Source organism: Elaeis guineensis, chromosome 5 (assembly GCF_000442705.2).
Source record: "Elaeis guineensis isolate ETL-2024a chromosome 5, EG11, whole genome shotgun sequence".
Classification (NCBI taxonomy): Eukaryota; Viridiplantae; Streptophyta; class Magnoliopsida; order Arecales; family Arecaceae; genus Elaeis; species Elaeis guineensis.
Genome location: NC_025997.2, coordinates 4,256,145 through 4,271,286, shown reverse-complemented (window position 1 = coordinate 4,271,286; position 15,142 = coordinate 4,256,145). Strand labels below are relative to the sequence as shown.

The window sequence follows — 15,142 nt, the reverse complement described above, 5'->3', positions numbered from 1 at the left end:
AATCATCTGACTAATAATTTTATTAATAAATAAAGTACCTAATTTTTGGGATATAGATATTAAAAGAATTTGATAAAATAAAAAAATCCGTCTCGTACATTCTTCTACGGTGACATGGTCTCCGTCCCGTATGATTTTTGATCGGCATCATGGCACCAAAGTCACTTGCAGAGTATCATACCACCCCCCCACCACCCCCCTAAAAAAAAAATAAAAATAAAAAAAAAGTCACTTGCAGAATAATTTTATTTAGACAAAATATAGGTGTACTATTTAGGGAACGTGTTCATGACTTGATGGGTCCCACCATACCAGCAAAGCCTGAGCCTTTCTAGAGGTTAATCGCACTCGTTATTCCGTGAGATATTCAATTTAAATTAATTTAAAGTAACGTTCCCATCGTCACCGGAGCGGACCCTGAGAAACCCATTGATGTACTCGGAGTTCTCGTCCCAAGCAGCGGCGTGTTGTGGTTGACCCAACTAAATCCCAAGTTTCGGGCGGGCCACAGGTTCGGGCTACCCAAGCCCCAGCTAAGATCCCTCCGAGTTTCCGCCGCTACATCCATCCCCGGATCTCTTGCGGTCCGACTTGGCCGGCGCTTGGTTTTTTCGTCGAATGGGAGGCCTGTGCTCCTCGGGACGTCGCGAACATCGTCGTCATGGCTCTCCCGCTTCTTCCCCGGTAGTTGGACACGTTACGAATCTCCCGCCGCCAAATTTCCCTTCACCTCGTCCCCCTCCTTCCCTACCCCCAGCTCCAGACCCAGTGGCGGTTCCCTCCAACGACGGCAGCGGCGGCGGGATCTCGGCGAAGGGGGAGACGATGGCGGCTCTGCCGTACGCCCACGTCGACGGGAGCCTGCGAGCCCTCGCCGGGCAGGCCGAGGGCTTCGGCCGCCATGCCATCGGAGGCCTCAACGGATCCGTCTTTCACGTCACGTCCTTGGCCGGTATGGCTTCTTCTATAGCTAGGGCTAGGGTTAGGACTCCCGGATCTCTAATGTTATTAGTGTGGCCTTTTGTGTCTCTTCTTTTATTCTCTATTCCAATTTGACTCTAGATTAAGTTTTTATTGTGGTTTGATTTGTTGACATTAGCTCGGGAACATTTTCACAAGAAAATCCTGGATTTGCAAAAAATAAAATCGTAGAAGAATATTGCTTCCATATTTGGACACCATCATTCGAAATCACAACGTTTTCCATGATCGAATTGAGCATAACCTTGAGCGCTGGGAGAAGCCTTGAGGCTTGAGACTTTATGGTGATTCTTTTCTTCGGCGCCAAGATACCTTTTTAAAATGCTCTTTTCGTTGATTAATATAATATCTGTTTGGCCCTCCTAAAACTTTATCTATCCTCCAGAGAGTGTTTCCAACGAGAGACTTATTGTTTGCAAGCCTTCCCAGAATGTGGCGCAAAGTAGTCTCATTTATTATGGGTCTTTGTTACCGATCATGGCAGATAACCTGACCTTAGGGTCCTTTGGAGAACAAGATTATAAATCCCCATGCTTCGGGACTTTTGAGATACAAATTTCACTTAAAAATTGTAATTTTATCAGTGTGGTTTGTGGCTTGGATTTGTTTGTAACAACAGGTTGTGTTAAGTTTTTAGTTGCCTTAATTCTGTTGATGATTATTAGCTGGGACTTGACCTCTTAAATCTACTCGAGTATTTACCAGATCATGACAAGTGGTCATCTGTATGCTCACATCTAGAACCATCTTATCCTGTTTTTAGTCTTGTAATTAATTGATAAATTCCTGAGTCTTATGACCTTGCTCATGCTTTTGATACTGGGGCTAGTGCTGAAATTCTTTTTAACTTGTGCTTGGAAAGTTTTTGTGCCTCAAAATTTATCAATCAGTGTACCTTCTTACTACTGGGAAGTGAACCTCATGGTAGATAGACATTGCATCAGTTGAAAAAAAAAAAAAAAAAGGCAAAAGCTGTTATAACCTCTGGATTGCTCGATTACACTAAACTGTATGCATACATGCATTTTAGTTATAACATAATGTTGTTTTCTTCCATAGATACAGCACCCATGGCTTATCTTTTATACATATTTGTTTTCTTCTGGTTGGTTGTGCGTTGTTTATCATCCCATGCTGAATGCCCTCTATTTCTATTTGTATAGATGATGGATATGGTTCGCTTCGTGATGCATGCCGTAGAAAAGAACCCCTGTGGATTGTTTTTGAAGTGTCAGGAACCATCCACCTTTCGTCGTACTTGAGGGTATCATCCTATAAGACAATTGATGGTCGAGGACAGAGGGTTAAGTTAGAAGGCAAAGGCTTACAGCTGAAAGAGTGCGAACATGTGATAATATGCAATCTGGAGTTTGAAGGTGGTCGAGGACATGATGTTGATGGTATTCAGATAAAGCCCAAATCAAAACATATCTGGATAGACCGTTGCAGTCTGCGTGATTATGATGATGGACTAATTGATATCACCCGTGAAAGTACTGATATTACAGTTTCAAGGTAAGGAGATGCAATCAGAGTTTACTGCAGGACTCTGCACTAACCTGTATATTATGTTATTTACCTCTGTAGCTCAACTTGCATAGATTAGTTCACTATTAACTTATATGATAACTCTACCTTGATCTCATCCCTGTGCATTCTTTTGGTATAAATTTTTATATTTTTGTATCCGTAATATCATGGGCATCACAAATCAACTTTAGTCATCATTACTTGGATAAAGTGATCTTCACACTTATTGAATAGGCTAACCTTGGTGCCATTTTGTACCCATCTTTTTCTAAAATATGGTGGTTCTGGATGAGATGGGTGAGAGGAATCTGCCTTGCTTGTATTTATTACTCAAAGTATATTTCTCCTAAACAAGGCATGCAGAAGAAATATCATGCTGAGCTGTTCTTAACCTTGATAAAGATTCTTTATATTTGGATCGTTATCATGCTTGATTTTATAGATTATTCACAATATGAGATTGTAGGGACGACAACTGCAACAAAAAGGATAGGTGCATCAATTGGAAGCGTAACATTACAAAACTTCTTAGAAACAGGAATTTCTGTGCATGTTATTTATATGGAAAATAAAGTAGATTTGGTGACAAAGGGACTCCACATGACTACTCTTGAGAAGACAGAGAGATGTGGTTACCTACTGTTAATAAGATGTTACTCTGAATGAAACATATTTTGCCCGTTACTTTTTTTTTATCCTAGCTACTCTTTTAGGGGGTGTTTGGTTCATAACCGAAATCGGAATGGGAATAAGAATCGGAATGGCTTGGAATCGGAATCGGAATGGCCAAATCCTCCAAAGCGTTTGGTTCGTAACCGGAATCGAAATTGGAATGAAAATTTGAATCCATAGAGGAGAGTAGGGATTGAGTTCTATATAGATTGAGCCATTCTCATTCCATCCTGGAATCGGAATCGGAATCGGACTCCTCCCAACCAAACGGTTTAAAATGAGAGTCACCCATTCCGATTCTGATTTCAGACCCCCACTCTCTCCAACCAAACACCCCCTTATATTATTTGCACAAGCATTCAAAGATCATGTTGGATACAGTTAATATTTGTGATAAGGTATTTCTTCCGTCTAACTTAATTCATGCATTCATGATCTGTATATTATTCTTCAAGCAGATGCCACTTCTCAAGGCATGATAAGACAATGCTTATTGGAGCAGATAGCAGCCACATAACTGATAGATGTATACGGGTGACAATTCATCATTGTTTTTTTGATGGGACAAGACAGCGGCATCCTCGAGTTAGATTTGGCAAAGTTCACCTTTACAACAACTATACAAGAAATTGGGGCATATATGCTGTTTGTGCCAGTGTCGAAGCACAGGTCCTTCTGAGTCTGAAATTTGAAGTTTATTGTTTAGACAAATTTCTGAAGTTCTGATTTTCGTCCAAAGATCTGATATATTGTCTTTGCTTGTATTTCTGTTCCAGATTGTCTCTCAATGCAATATATATGAAGCAGGACAGAAGAAGGTGGTTTTTAAGTACATGCCTGAGAAGGTATATTTTCTGTTTAAATAGAGTTAGAACATTTTTATTTAAATTTGTTTGTGGTGAGTTAGATGGGCCCAGGAGGGATGATGTTAACTTGAAGCCAGAAGCGGTTCACTACAATAAATATGTATGCGTACTTTTAATAAAACCTCAGTACCAAGGATCTAACTTTTAACTCTAAGGTCGCATGCACATTTTGTCTATTCTTACGATTCCCATGGGTTAGAGTTCTTATAGAACTTTAAGGATGAGATCAATGACTAGCCATGCTCTGCAATATCTGTTCCTGATGTTCAGACAAGTAATATGTTTAGCTGAATGAGTAGGTGGGATATCTTGGGTTGCTTATCTGATTCCGTATATAAATATTTATAAAGGAAGTGTTTTTGTCTTCCCTATAATGACTGGGTTAAGAGGAAGAGATTATTAAATTCGGAATTTATCATTCGAATTTATTTACCTAACAGATGCAACGCATGCTCCGATTGTTCGCAGAAAGCTGTCAGGATTGCATCTCTTTAACGGCATTTATGGAGCTTGGCATGCATTCATTTGTCCATCATCAGCGAATCATTTGAAAAACACCTGTAGCATACTGTATGACGATGCATGGATCACTGTAATTTGAGATGCTTGCATATTGTGCTAACGTGTGAATTTTCCCAGTTATATTTTTAGCTTTGTCAGACATATGAACCAGTCGGGATCTGCCTATTATAAATCACAAGAAAAAGAAAAAGTTTATAAGAATTCTAGTACCATAAAAGTCATGAAATTGGGATTCCAAATATCGATTCTGTTTCTTGTTGATGCAGGCAGGAGATAGAGAAGAGGTGTCATCTGGATGGATAAGGTCTGAAGGTGACCTATTCCTGAATGGTGCCCAGCCTTGTTTATTACAAGATGCTGGTGTGGAATGTGTTTTCAGGGCCCATGAACATTACCCAGCTTGGACAATGGAACCTGCATCACCGGCTCTGAAGGAGGTTCTCCAGTTGTGTGCAGGATGGCAGGCCATGCCAAGGCCAACAGGGTGTTAGTACCGTGGGAGGTACCTGCATCTAAAACACGTATCATAGATATACAAGTCCATGTGTTTATCATATGCACATGGAAGTCTTTTGGTTTTGTAGCGGGTATCCATTTAGCTTGTGTTTATATATTTATGGAATCTTGAATGTTAACATTACTTCTGCCTTGCCCAAATTAGTTTGTGATCTTTGCTAACTCAGCCTTTGACCTTTGTTAAATCTGTTATCTTTCGAATTCCTGTATCTCCTTAAACTACTGTTTCGTTTAATTTTTTTCACTTGTGGATTTCACCTCATAACACCTATATCTTTATGGCATCCTGTCCGCTAGGCATCTGTTATATCCTAGTCCGTTCTTAAGATATTGAGCATTGCAGTGCCTCACCCTCTACCATGCGGTCGTGACAGCCTGTGGCAGGCCAGATACCCCAGATTGATCTATCCGTTTTTCTTAGGTGAGTGAGTGAGCCTATTTGCAATGCCTCGACTTGACACTACCATCCTCAATCAATGAATCCCTGATTAACGCGATGAACATGTTTAGTATATGTCCGAACACCCAAAAATAAAATAAAATAAAAAAAACTTTATCTAGTTATAGCGTCCAACTCCCAGCTGTTAAAATAATGGGAATGTGCAACAAAAAAATAAAAATAAAAATAAAGGGAATGGCTCTTTGGTTGGGAATGACAGAGGCAAAGCTGAATCAAAGATCTTCTTAAACAATATTGAAGAGAAAATTATCTCTACTTACCTTTTAACCACCATTTATAGATTGCAAGTAGTTCGCGGACTTGTGCGAGAACGACAAGCACGGTGTGATCTAAAGAAACTTTCCATGTTTTTGAGAACCCTTGTCCGACTACCCTTAAGCATTTTTTATTTGGTAATAAACCCTTCAACATTTGAAGCGTCTGCGGTGATGGATGACCAGCCGAGGCGTCGACTTCGAAGAGAGGCAACCACTAGAGGCGGATGCGACTGGTTCTGGAACCTGTAGCTGACTCGAGATGAACTCGCTTACCTCCGATCTCGTCGTGCTATGTTCATTTTAGAGGCGTGAGAATGCACGATCTCTCTGGATGCATCTGTAAGACATCATCTCTTGAGCACGGATCGCAAAGTCCAGCATGGTGCATCTGTAAGACATCATCTCTTAAGCACTGCTGTCAAAGTCCAGCATGCGTCACACGATACAATTAAAATATTTAATTGTATCGTGACCTCGTTCCAATCTCAAAGCCCACTAGAGCCCAAGCCCACCAAAATAGCCACTTAGGGTTCCCCAGTGGCGCTAGGGTTTTATTATAAGAAGAGGAGTGCTTTGGGTTTCTCTTTTATCTCTCTGACGAAGCTGCGGAGGCGGAGAGGGCGAGGGAGAAGAGAATGGGTCAGAATCCGCCGATGTCGATCTCGATTTTTAATACGTTCCGTCGTCTTGGGCATTCGTTTTGTTTAATTAATCGTATTGTATTGTGGTGGCAGCTCGGATCAAGGTGCACGAGTTACGGGGGAAGTCGAAGACAGAGCTGCTGAGCCAGCTGAAGGACCTGAAGGCGGAGCTGTCGCTTCTCCGGGTGGCGAAGGTCACCGGCGGCGCCCCCAACAAGCTGTCGAAGATCAAGGTGGTCCGGCTGTCCATCGCTCGGGTGCTCACCGTCATCTCGCAGAAGCAGAAGGCTGCGCTCAGGGAGGCCTACAAGAACAAGAAGTACATCCCCCTCGACCTCCGCCCCAAGAAGACCCGCGCCATCCGCCGCCGCCTCACCAAGCACCAGGTCCTCCTCCTCTTCTTCCCCCACTTCTTTGCCTCCCCTTCTTTTAGCCCAATATTTGCATATATTTGTCTTCCCTTTCTTAGATTAGGAAATACGGAAGATTCGCTGTTTACTACAGGTAGTAAAGTCTGTTAGCATCTAAATTCTTATCTTATCTTATCTGTAGAACCAAATTAATAGATCTTTTGCGCGTCTTCATGTAAGGACTCTTTAAGTCATTGTCATTTGTTCGCTGTTTCTCATCTCTATTAAGGCTGCTTACAAGCAATAGTTGCTTGCAACATCACCAAGAAATCTTAGAATTTGTTAAAGTTTCAACTTGAAGAATTGGAAGAAGAGGCATGATATCATCTATCTAATTTTAGTCTTTCCATTTCAAGCCCCTTTAGGATACTTCTCTAAAATTGATATCTTAGCCATCAAGGCATCAACTCTCAAAGGAAAAAGAGGGTAGCCTCTTAGTGTAGGGCATTCTCAAGGACAAGGAGGGTGTCCTGTTAATATAGGGCCAACATTTACAATTTGCGGAAAACACTGATCCTGGAGGGAAAGAAAGAGCAACCATTTGGCTTTGGCAAATGAGGTGGCGGGTTTGGCCTGGTAACATAGTTGGAAAATATTGGGCTGCAAGTTCTAGAACAATGCATTATTCTTCTCTATAATTGTATGGTTATTGTTTCCTTCTACCATGTTGGGCATGGGCGTCTTCCTCATGGTTTGACCTTTTCCAAGGTTTACATACGGTAATGTCAGGTTCCATACTGTATAGTGTGAGTATGAACTTTGAAGCATGTCTTGCTATGTTTGTTAGTTTCTTAATGTATCATGATCAACTGCTGGAAAAAACTTGTTCTTGTTAGCAGTACTTGACAACTGTTATTTGACTTGCTAAGAAAAGTGGATAAACAGCATGTTTGCAGTCTATCAGCATCATGTTCGTTTCAAATTCTGTCATAACAAACTTCTGCCATGAGTAGGATTTTTTTTTTCATTTTTTATTAACGTCTCATGTGACTAGGCTATTAGCTTTATCACCTAATATTTGGTCGGGCATGAGCATAAACAATTAAGAGGCATATTGGTGAATTTATTTAACTTAGCCTGCATGATCATGAATTTTCCAAATCTTCAAACTGGAACAAGTGCCATTTCTGATCTCATTTGACATCAAGTGGAAAATTTTGAAAGGAACTACTCCATGCTTCTTGGCTTTAGCAGCTAGTATCACATTTGTAAGTAAGGTAATCAGATGCATAGTTTGATATGTGCACACTATATATAATTGACCATTTCATTTCTAATAATTCCCCCTGAATATGTTAATAGATAGATGGGTATTGCTGAAGAACTGAAGCATGTTTTTCATACGAAATCCTGTGGAGAGTTTTGGCAGAGCTTTTATCTTTGAGCTGAATTTCACAGTGTATTTGCATCTATAATGTTGATTTCTGCTAAATATGCATACAGTGACATTTGTGTTGCTAGGATTGAAAGCTAATTAAACCTGCCTACATCATGATTAATAAAGTCTAGTAATTGAATGTATACCCATGATGTTCTTTAGTGAATGCTCTTTGGAGGTTTGGTTCTCGGATTTAGTGAATGCTCTTTGGAGGTTTGGTTCTCGGATTTACTATCAACTGCCGTGTTTTTAACATAATTCAAATTTAGTTTTGTGTGTAATTCACATACGATGACCTTTTTAAACTTGCCCATTATTTTTTCAGCTGAGAAGTTTGGAAATTGTTGACTCGTAATTTTTGATGAACAGGCATCATTGAAGACAGAACGACAAAAGAAGAAGGAGATGTATTTTCCAATGAGAAAGTATGCAATCAAGGCATAGAGTAGGAATATGGACCGGACTGCTTTTTTGTTGTTCTTATGATGCTTTCTATGTTTTTAATGATGATGTTAGGCTTGCTGAATGGTGTGTCCATGTCTTATCCAATGCAATAGCATGGATTTTTTTTTTTTTTTTTGGACTCTTAAACGCTTTGCAAAGCAGTTTAGACATTATATTATTACTTCTTGCACCATTTACTTGGTGGTATATTACTCAGTCTGTTACAGTAGCAAAACAGCTTGGACAGTATAGCTGATGCCAATTCGGCTGGATTAGCTTTTGCTTCATGTTTAGGGTGGAGTGCTTAACTGCTGATGCGAACTTTTTTCTTCTTACTCCGCCTAGTTCTGATATTACTGAACTACCGGATTGCTTCCATTTTGATGCATGTTTTGACAGATATGCATGTTTTTGACGTATCTGTGTCCTCAGTGGTGGTGTTGCACCGGCGCCCACCAACAAGTTGCGTCCGGTTCGATGTAAGTTGGTTTGTCTAATGAATGGTTTTGAACTTCCATTAAGGTGGTCTTTGGTGTTTATGTTTGTACTATGGGATACTGCTAGCATCACTGATTCCTATCCTTAAAGAATCAATCTATGCGTGTACCGGAGAAGGTAATGGGACCTGAAGGCCTGCTGCCATGTTGCAGCGTGGATTCAATGCAAAAAATTCATCAAAATGAGTTTTTTTGGGTAACAATCAACATGAGTTTTTAAGTGCAGGCTAGTTGAAGTTAAAATAATTGGGCTGATGGAGCCATCAATGGTTAGATTGTTGAAGGTCATGTCGTCTTAGATTCCAGTGAGATGCAAATCGGTATAGCTTCGACGGAATAAATGTTTTTATTTTTGATTACAATTTCTGTGGAAAATTGAAAACTCAAAGACAGAAGCACATTTTTTTGTTAGTTTTTTTGCAAGTAAAAACACACACACACAAAAAAAAAGAAGATAAAAATAAAAGTACGTTTTTTGAAAACGGAAAACTAAAAGATACGGAAATAAAAAAATAAAATGATAATTATTTATTTTTAGTTTATGATTTCTGGTGAAAATAAAAACTCAGGAAAAGAAAATTTTCAATTTCTTTGACAATGGAAAGCTAAAGCAGAAGATAGAAACTTTTGAAAATGAAAAATTAAAAATAGTGAAATAAATAAAACTAAAATACATTTTGTTTAGGAATGGTGTTGTGAGTTGACCTCACGGTTCTAAAATAGAAAACTTGAAGAAAAGAAAAAAAGTAACATTAATATATATTTAAAATATATTTTTAGAAAATCAATAAAAATGAAAGTAAAAGAACAATAAAATTAAGTTAAAAGAATGAATAACTAAAGATTAAAAAGAATAATTTAAAATATATAAAAATGACGACCACAGTGGGAGTCGAACCCACGACCTTCTGATCCGAAGTCAGACGCGCTAATCCACTGCGCTATGCGGTCACACATTAAGCCTTTTCCCAGAACTTTACTAATCAGAAAATTTCCTATTCAGCAGCTCCCTCAGCCGCAACCATCCTACTCCAGCAATCAGGTCCGCAGAGCCGCTCGCCTTCCTCCCCCCGAACCGCCTTCTCCTACCTCTTCATCCTCGCCGTCGGCGTATCTCACCTATTCGCGTTGAAGACACTATGAGAACTCAAATCTTTTGAGCGGACCAACGTCAGCTAGCGGTGGACTCTTGCATTTCTACGCTGTTATTTTCAGCCATATACATCTCTAATTAAGTTGTTTTTTCCAAGCAAAAACAACTAATCTTATAGCTCTCAACAACAACACGTACGTAGCTACATATTATGCATCGATGCATGCATGTCATCTCAAACAAGCTGACATCCAATTAATGACTCACAAGTAGTGACGCTGGTGTCCATCATGCACATAGTAATCGGGCATCACATGCCAAATTCCAGCAATTAAACTATTAATGAAACGCGGTCACATACATTATAAAGTACATCACGTAGTATATATGTCTCCATTCAACTATGTTACTTCTTCTTCTGGATCAAATCACACCATTTCAGATATACAGATCACATGTGGATTTGCACTGAATGCAAATACATCATGTGCTACTGGTAGGTTGCAACAATAATGGTCATAACCAGAAATAGTTGGCTGCATTCAACGTAATAGTTGTGTCTTCGGTTACCGATCCTGGGTCTCTTCAGTTTGGTGGTGGACGTAGGTAGCTACAACCACTCAACATCCTATGTTTCTTAGGATAAAATTCGTTAATCAGGCAGTGGGGCCAATTGTATCGCCTTTGCATCGAACTACTGGGTTGCAAGTTACAGTGAAATGCCACCGAACATTTAAAAAGAAATGAGGATAGCATCCTTAAAGACCAGTCGTTCTTACATAGGTTCTGTTTAATCCCGTGCCCCCCAGCTAGGCCCTCTGCGCATGTACCTTCGGAAAAGAATTTGGATCGGTAGTGCTTTATGAAGATTAATATATTAAGTGAAGGTTGCATTAGAAATTTGAGTTGTTCTTCATAGTTTCAAAGAGTGATGGATTGATTGATTTGTCACCAGACATTCTCTCTCTCTCTTTCAGTATTTCCTTTTCTTCTCTTTTCTGTCTCTTTCTTTTTTCTTGGAAAGATACTTTGATGGTGGAGGGCAAACCATGGTGATAGAATTTAAGAGTCAGTGCATACAGAATAGAGACGGCCTCCCACACCATTAAGAAAAGCAATGGCACTGTTGTTCAGGTCAGAGAATTTCTGTCGACCTGGGAGCACAGGACACAAGGGAGAAGGTGCATGCCTCTTGGAGGCAGTTCACTTTGAGGGGTCACTCGTCTCTTTAGCCTAGAACAGTTTCCTCCTAGATATCTTGGGCTGGTCCAATGGTATTGTTTACTTCTGCTGCTAAATTTTACCTGTAGGGACCCTGTATTTTGTCTGATGTCTGTCTCTCTTGTATGTCTTTTTGTTGCTTTGTCTCTTAGGAAAAGGTTTTCCTAACCTCTCCTTTCTCTGACGCCTTGTTGGTTTTGTCATCATTTCGGATCTCCATAAATTTGTATGTCACTTTGGTCCAACTTTCTATCAAAAAAAAAAAAAAAGAAACAACTTTGGTCCAACTTCTCTCAAAGGATGTACAAAGACATTTTTTTTGTCTAGACAACTCAGCAAACAGAAGGAAAAAAAAAGAAAAGATACGGTCTCAAACTATTTCTACACCTCATTCAAACATTTGCTCTCAGCTGCTTGGACTGGTGGTCGGGGGGGACCACGCCTATTTTTCGAAGAGGGAGAAAGCTAATGTTATATACTTTGTGACATTTAACACTTGTAAGCATAGTCAGGAAATTTAAGAGAACTGTGAGCTCTTATCAATTTGCTGTATAGGTGGGAATTTCCTTTGGATATTTGTTTGGAATCCAACGAATCATTAATTTTTTGTTCTTCGATTAGCTAGCTTTTATCATAAGCAAATGTCATAAATTTTCTAATCCTATATATCGATCATTTTGTTAACGATCGTTGAGCATTTGACTATGTTCTTATTAAGCTTGTAGGTCTCATCATGAAGCACTCATTGGTAAAACCTCACCTATGGCAAGTAATGTTGGGTTGTGAGGGAGCACAAGTCCGGAGTGCATGGAGAGGGCACCTCGTGCCTGATAAAAGCAACCAAAATCTGGTCCACGCCTGCTTCCATTGGTGGTTGCCTCCTTTCGAGCAGCAGGGGGCTCCTCAAAAAGCATTCTAAGAGGTTCTCCAATCAGCTATTAGGGACGCTTGGATCTCTTGGTAGCTGCTGTTACATGTCTTTCATCTAGATTTATGTATATAGCTATGCAAATCCAATAAGTGCTTGTCGGTGGTGTGGAAGAATAATCATGCAACTACTGCCTCCTTTGTTTGATAAATGAGAACCGATAGGATGAATCTGGTCCACTCTATCGATCATCCCACTGTTAGATAATTCTAATTTAGTATCCACCTTGGGGTGTTTGGATCTCATATACATAGGATATAAGGCTTCATACTGTCTTGATTCTCCCATATTCTACTAGAGGATAGCAAATTAGAGTCCATTCGGTATCGCTTCTAGTTTTCAATTTTCATGAAAATTATTATTATTATTATTATTATTATTGAGAATCAATATCTAAAACTTGTTTGGTAGTCACTTTGTTGTGATGGTGATGGTGGCTGGCTAACGAGTGGTAAAGGTGAGTGGCCGGGCAGCAGGTTTGATGGAAGCAGTGACGATGGAGACGGTTGTAGTGGTTATGGACAGTGAAAAAGTAAAAGTCACTCCTCAAAGTTTGCACTTTTTTTTTTGAAAATTTCGAACAATATTTTAAAAAAAATAAAAATCAAAACCATAACCGAATGAACTTCCAGTCTCGATGTTCATGTTTTCATAAATTAAAAAAAAAAAAAAAATCAAAAACTGGAAACGGGGAGTGATGCCAAACAGGCTTTTAATTTGGTGTTCTGTATGAGATGCAATGCAAGAACAGCAGAGCCATAGAATGAACATTCCTCTACATCGATGCTCTAAGGTATTCCGCTACCTTATTGTTCTCCTGGAGGCTAGTTGCTCTCGTATGCTATCCTGGAAATAGGGAGCAAAATAAAAATAGGTGATCGAATTCCATATTAGTTGTTCATTCTACCAAAAAGAATTCTCAAAAAAAAAAAAAAAAACCCAAAAAATTGGTTCCACATAGGTTGTTAGTTAACATTCGGCCTACGCCCAAAAGAAGTGCACTAATTAACCAAGAAACAGCATTGCACAACGTAGGATAAACTTCATACATGAGCTCCAATACTGAATAGAGAAAAGGCGACATAAGGGCTAAAGTTAATATATGTTCGCCATCAGCTTGATAAATTTAAAGAGCCTAGGTGGAGTGATTCCTGATCAGAAGGATGCCGAGGACCGCGGCGGTGATGGCCACAACTGAGCATTCTTTACTTTAGAGATGCTGTTGAGCACACCCAGAGGAGTGACATCTCCAACCACCGTCACCTTCTTTGTTGCCAGGTCTATGCTGAAGGATGTCACTCCTGCAGAAAAAGATAAGATTGTTGAGGTAATTCGAAAAATTAAGCCATGTTTAAAATTAAAAAAAAAGTTGTGAAAATTGATTTGCAAATCAAAGCCATAAGGCATAAGCAAAAAAGTAATAGCACTACAAAACTAACCTTCCATCTTAGAGATGTGCTTCCTCACCTTCCCTTCACAACCCTTGCAATGCAGTGACACTCTCAAAACCACAACCTAAGAAGATATCGACCATCCCAAAAGAATAGTAGAAAACATCAATATATATAAAACCTTCAAACAGACAACAAGGGGTGAAAGAGAGAGAGAGAGATTTGAATTAAAAAGAACCTGGTCATGTGATCTAGTAGAAGAAGATGGTCTTAAAACAGCAAGTTCATCTCTTGTTTTAGATCGAAACATCGACGGCTCAGCCGGGAGCGGAGCAGAAACAGGTTCAGAACCAGGAAAGATGTCCAAGAAGGCAGAGTCATTCAATACATATCGAGAAGAGTTGAGTAGGTAACGAGAAGAGTCTCCAGGGCTGAGTAGATCAGCAAGCTTCTGTGAGCTTTTCCTACCACTCTTTGGGCTATGAGATTTAGTGTTGGAGGAGGATTGAGACTTTGTTGTTCTCTGGGAGTCTCTCAGATGGAGATGAGGAGTTTGATCATCACCAACTTTTCCACCAGGAGGCACATCAATGGACCGTCGATGTATGCTCGTACGTACTGCTGCTGAAGTAGGGGATGCGCAGGAGAAGCTCACTCTTTTGATCTCTCTGAAGAGCGAAGGAGCCATATCTTTAACTGGCGTCTGTTTTCTGGGTGGTAGGCGGCAGGTCTCAACCTGGAGTGTGGTAGACTTAACAAGCGAGCTAGCTTGGATCTGCTGCTTTTAAACAGAAGGGAAATGGGATTCCCACATTGCTCGGTGAGAATAAGGCAACCATAATGGGAAGACGTATAAGTCCAAAATGTAAGGAAGGCTTTAAAATGTCAAACAGTGGAGTATAGAGTGACCTATACTAGAAAAGAAAAAAGTGGAGGCTTCTATCTTGCCTTGCAAGAGGAAGGCCGCGAAGAATAATGAAGAATTATGAAGGTTGCGAACGTATCGTGACATAATTATTGATCTCTTTCACTATAAATTCTTTGATTATTATTTCCTACTTCTGCTCTAAATGGCTTTGATACAGTTAGTTACTTTGTAATCTTTGTTTTGCCTCATTGACAATTTGTCAATAAATTTCCTATAAACTTTTCTCTATAAATATTTTATTCTATTAAAATAGGTGGCTCTGCTTCCCTTTATATATTTTTTTTAAAAAAGGGTGGCCCCAACCCAAATTGAGAAAGGTAAAGGGAATGCCAATATCATTGTTGCCCGACGCAATACGGCTTATACCATTCGGCCACATTGCTGATTTTGTTACTACTTCGTGCTAA

The 15,142-nt window shown here is 39.7% G+C and overlaps 3 protein-coding genes and 1 non-coding gene across 4 annotated transcripts; 2 read left to right on the top strand and 2 right to left on the bottom strand.

The window, feature by feature from the left end:
* The first annotated feature begins 383 nt into the window (after nucleotides 1-383).
* Nucleotides 384-5,228, top strand: LOC105044507 (probable pectate lyase 4). Its single transcript, XM_010922437.4, has 5 exons — nucleotides 384-952; nucleotides 2,145-2,496; nucleotides 3,642-3,852; nucleotides 3,960-4,028; nucleotides 4,838-5,228. Exons 1-5 carry the CDS (start codon nucleotides 619-621, stop codon nucleotides 5,060-5,062), a joined length of 1,191 nt encoding a protein of 396 aa, XP_010920739.1. The 5' UTR covers nucleotides 384-618; the 3' UTR covers nucleotides 5,063-5,228.
* Nucleotides 5,229-6,292: 1,064 nt separating this feature from the next.
* On the top strand, nucleotides 6,293-8,884 carry LOC105044506 (large ribosomal subunit protein uL29). Its single transcript, XM_010922436.4, has 3 exons — nucleotides 6,293-6,443; nucleotides 6,539-6,831; nucleotides 8,603-8,884. The coding sequence occupies exons 1-3, from the start codon at nucleotides 6,440-6,442 to the stop codon at nucleotides 8,675-8,677; spliced, it is 372 nt and encodes a 123-aa protein (XP_010920738.1). The 5' UTR covers nucleotides 6,293-6,439; the 3' UTR covers nucleotides 8,678-8,884.
* Nucleotides 8,885-10,051: 1,167 nt separating this feature from the next.
* Nucleotides 10,052-10,125, bottom strand: TRNAR-UCG (transfer RNA arginine (anticodon UCG)). Its single transcript has one exon. It is a non-coding gene; the product is annotated as a tRNA-Arg (tRNA).
* Nucleotides 10,126-13,420: 3,295 nt separating this feature from the next.
* On the bottom strand, nucleotides 13,421-14,624 carry LOC105044505 (protein SODIUM POTASSIUM ROOT DEFECTIVE 3). Its single transcript, XM_010922435.4, has 3 exons — nucleotides 14,046-14,624; nucleotides 13,856-13,931; nucleotides 13,421-13,717 (listed from the first exon to the last, which is right to left on the bottom strand). Exons 1-3 carry the CDS (start codon nucleotides 14,493-14,495, stop codon nucleotides 13,572-13,574), a joined length of 672 nt encoding a protein of 223 aa, XP_010920737.1. The 5' UTR covers nucleotides 14,496-14,624; the 3' UTR covers nucleotides 13,421-13,571.
* Nucleotides 14,625-15,142: the final 518 nt, after the last annotated feature.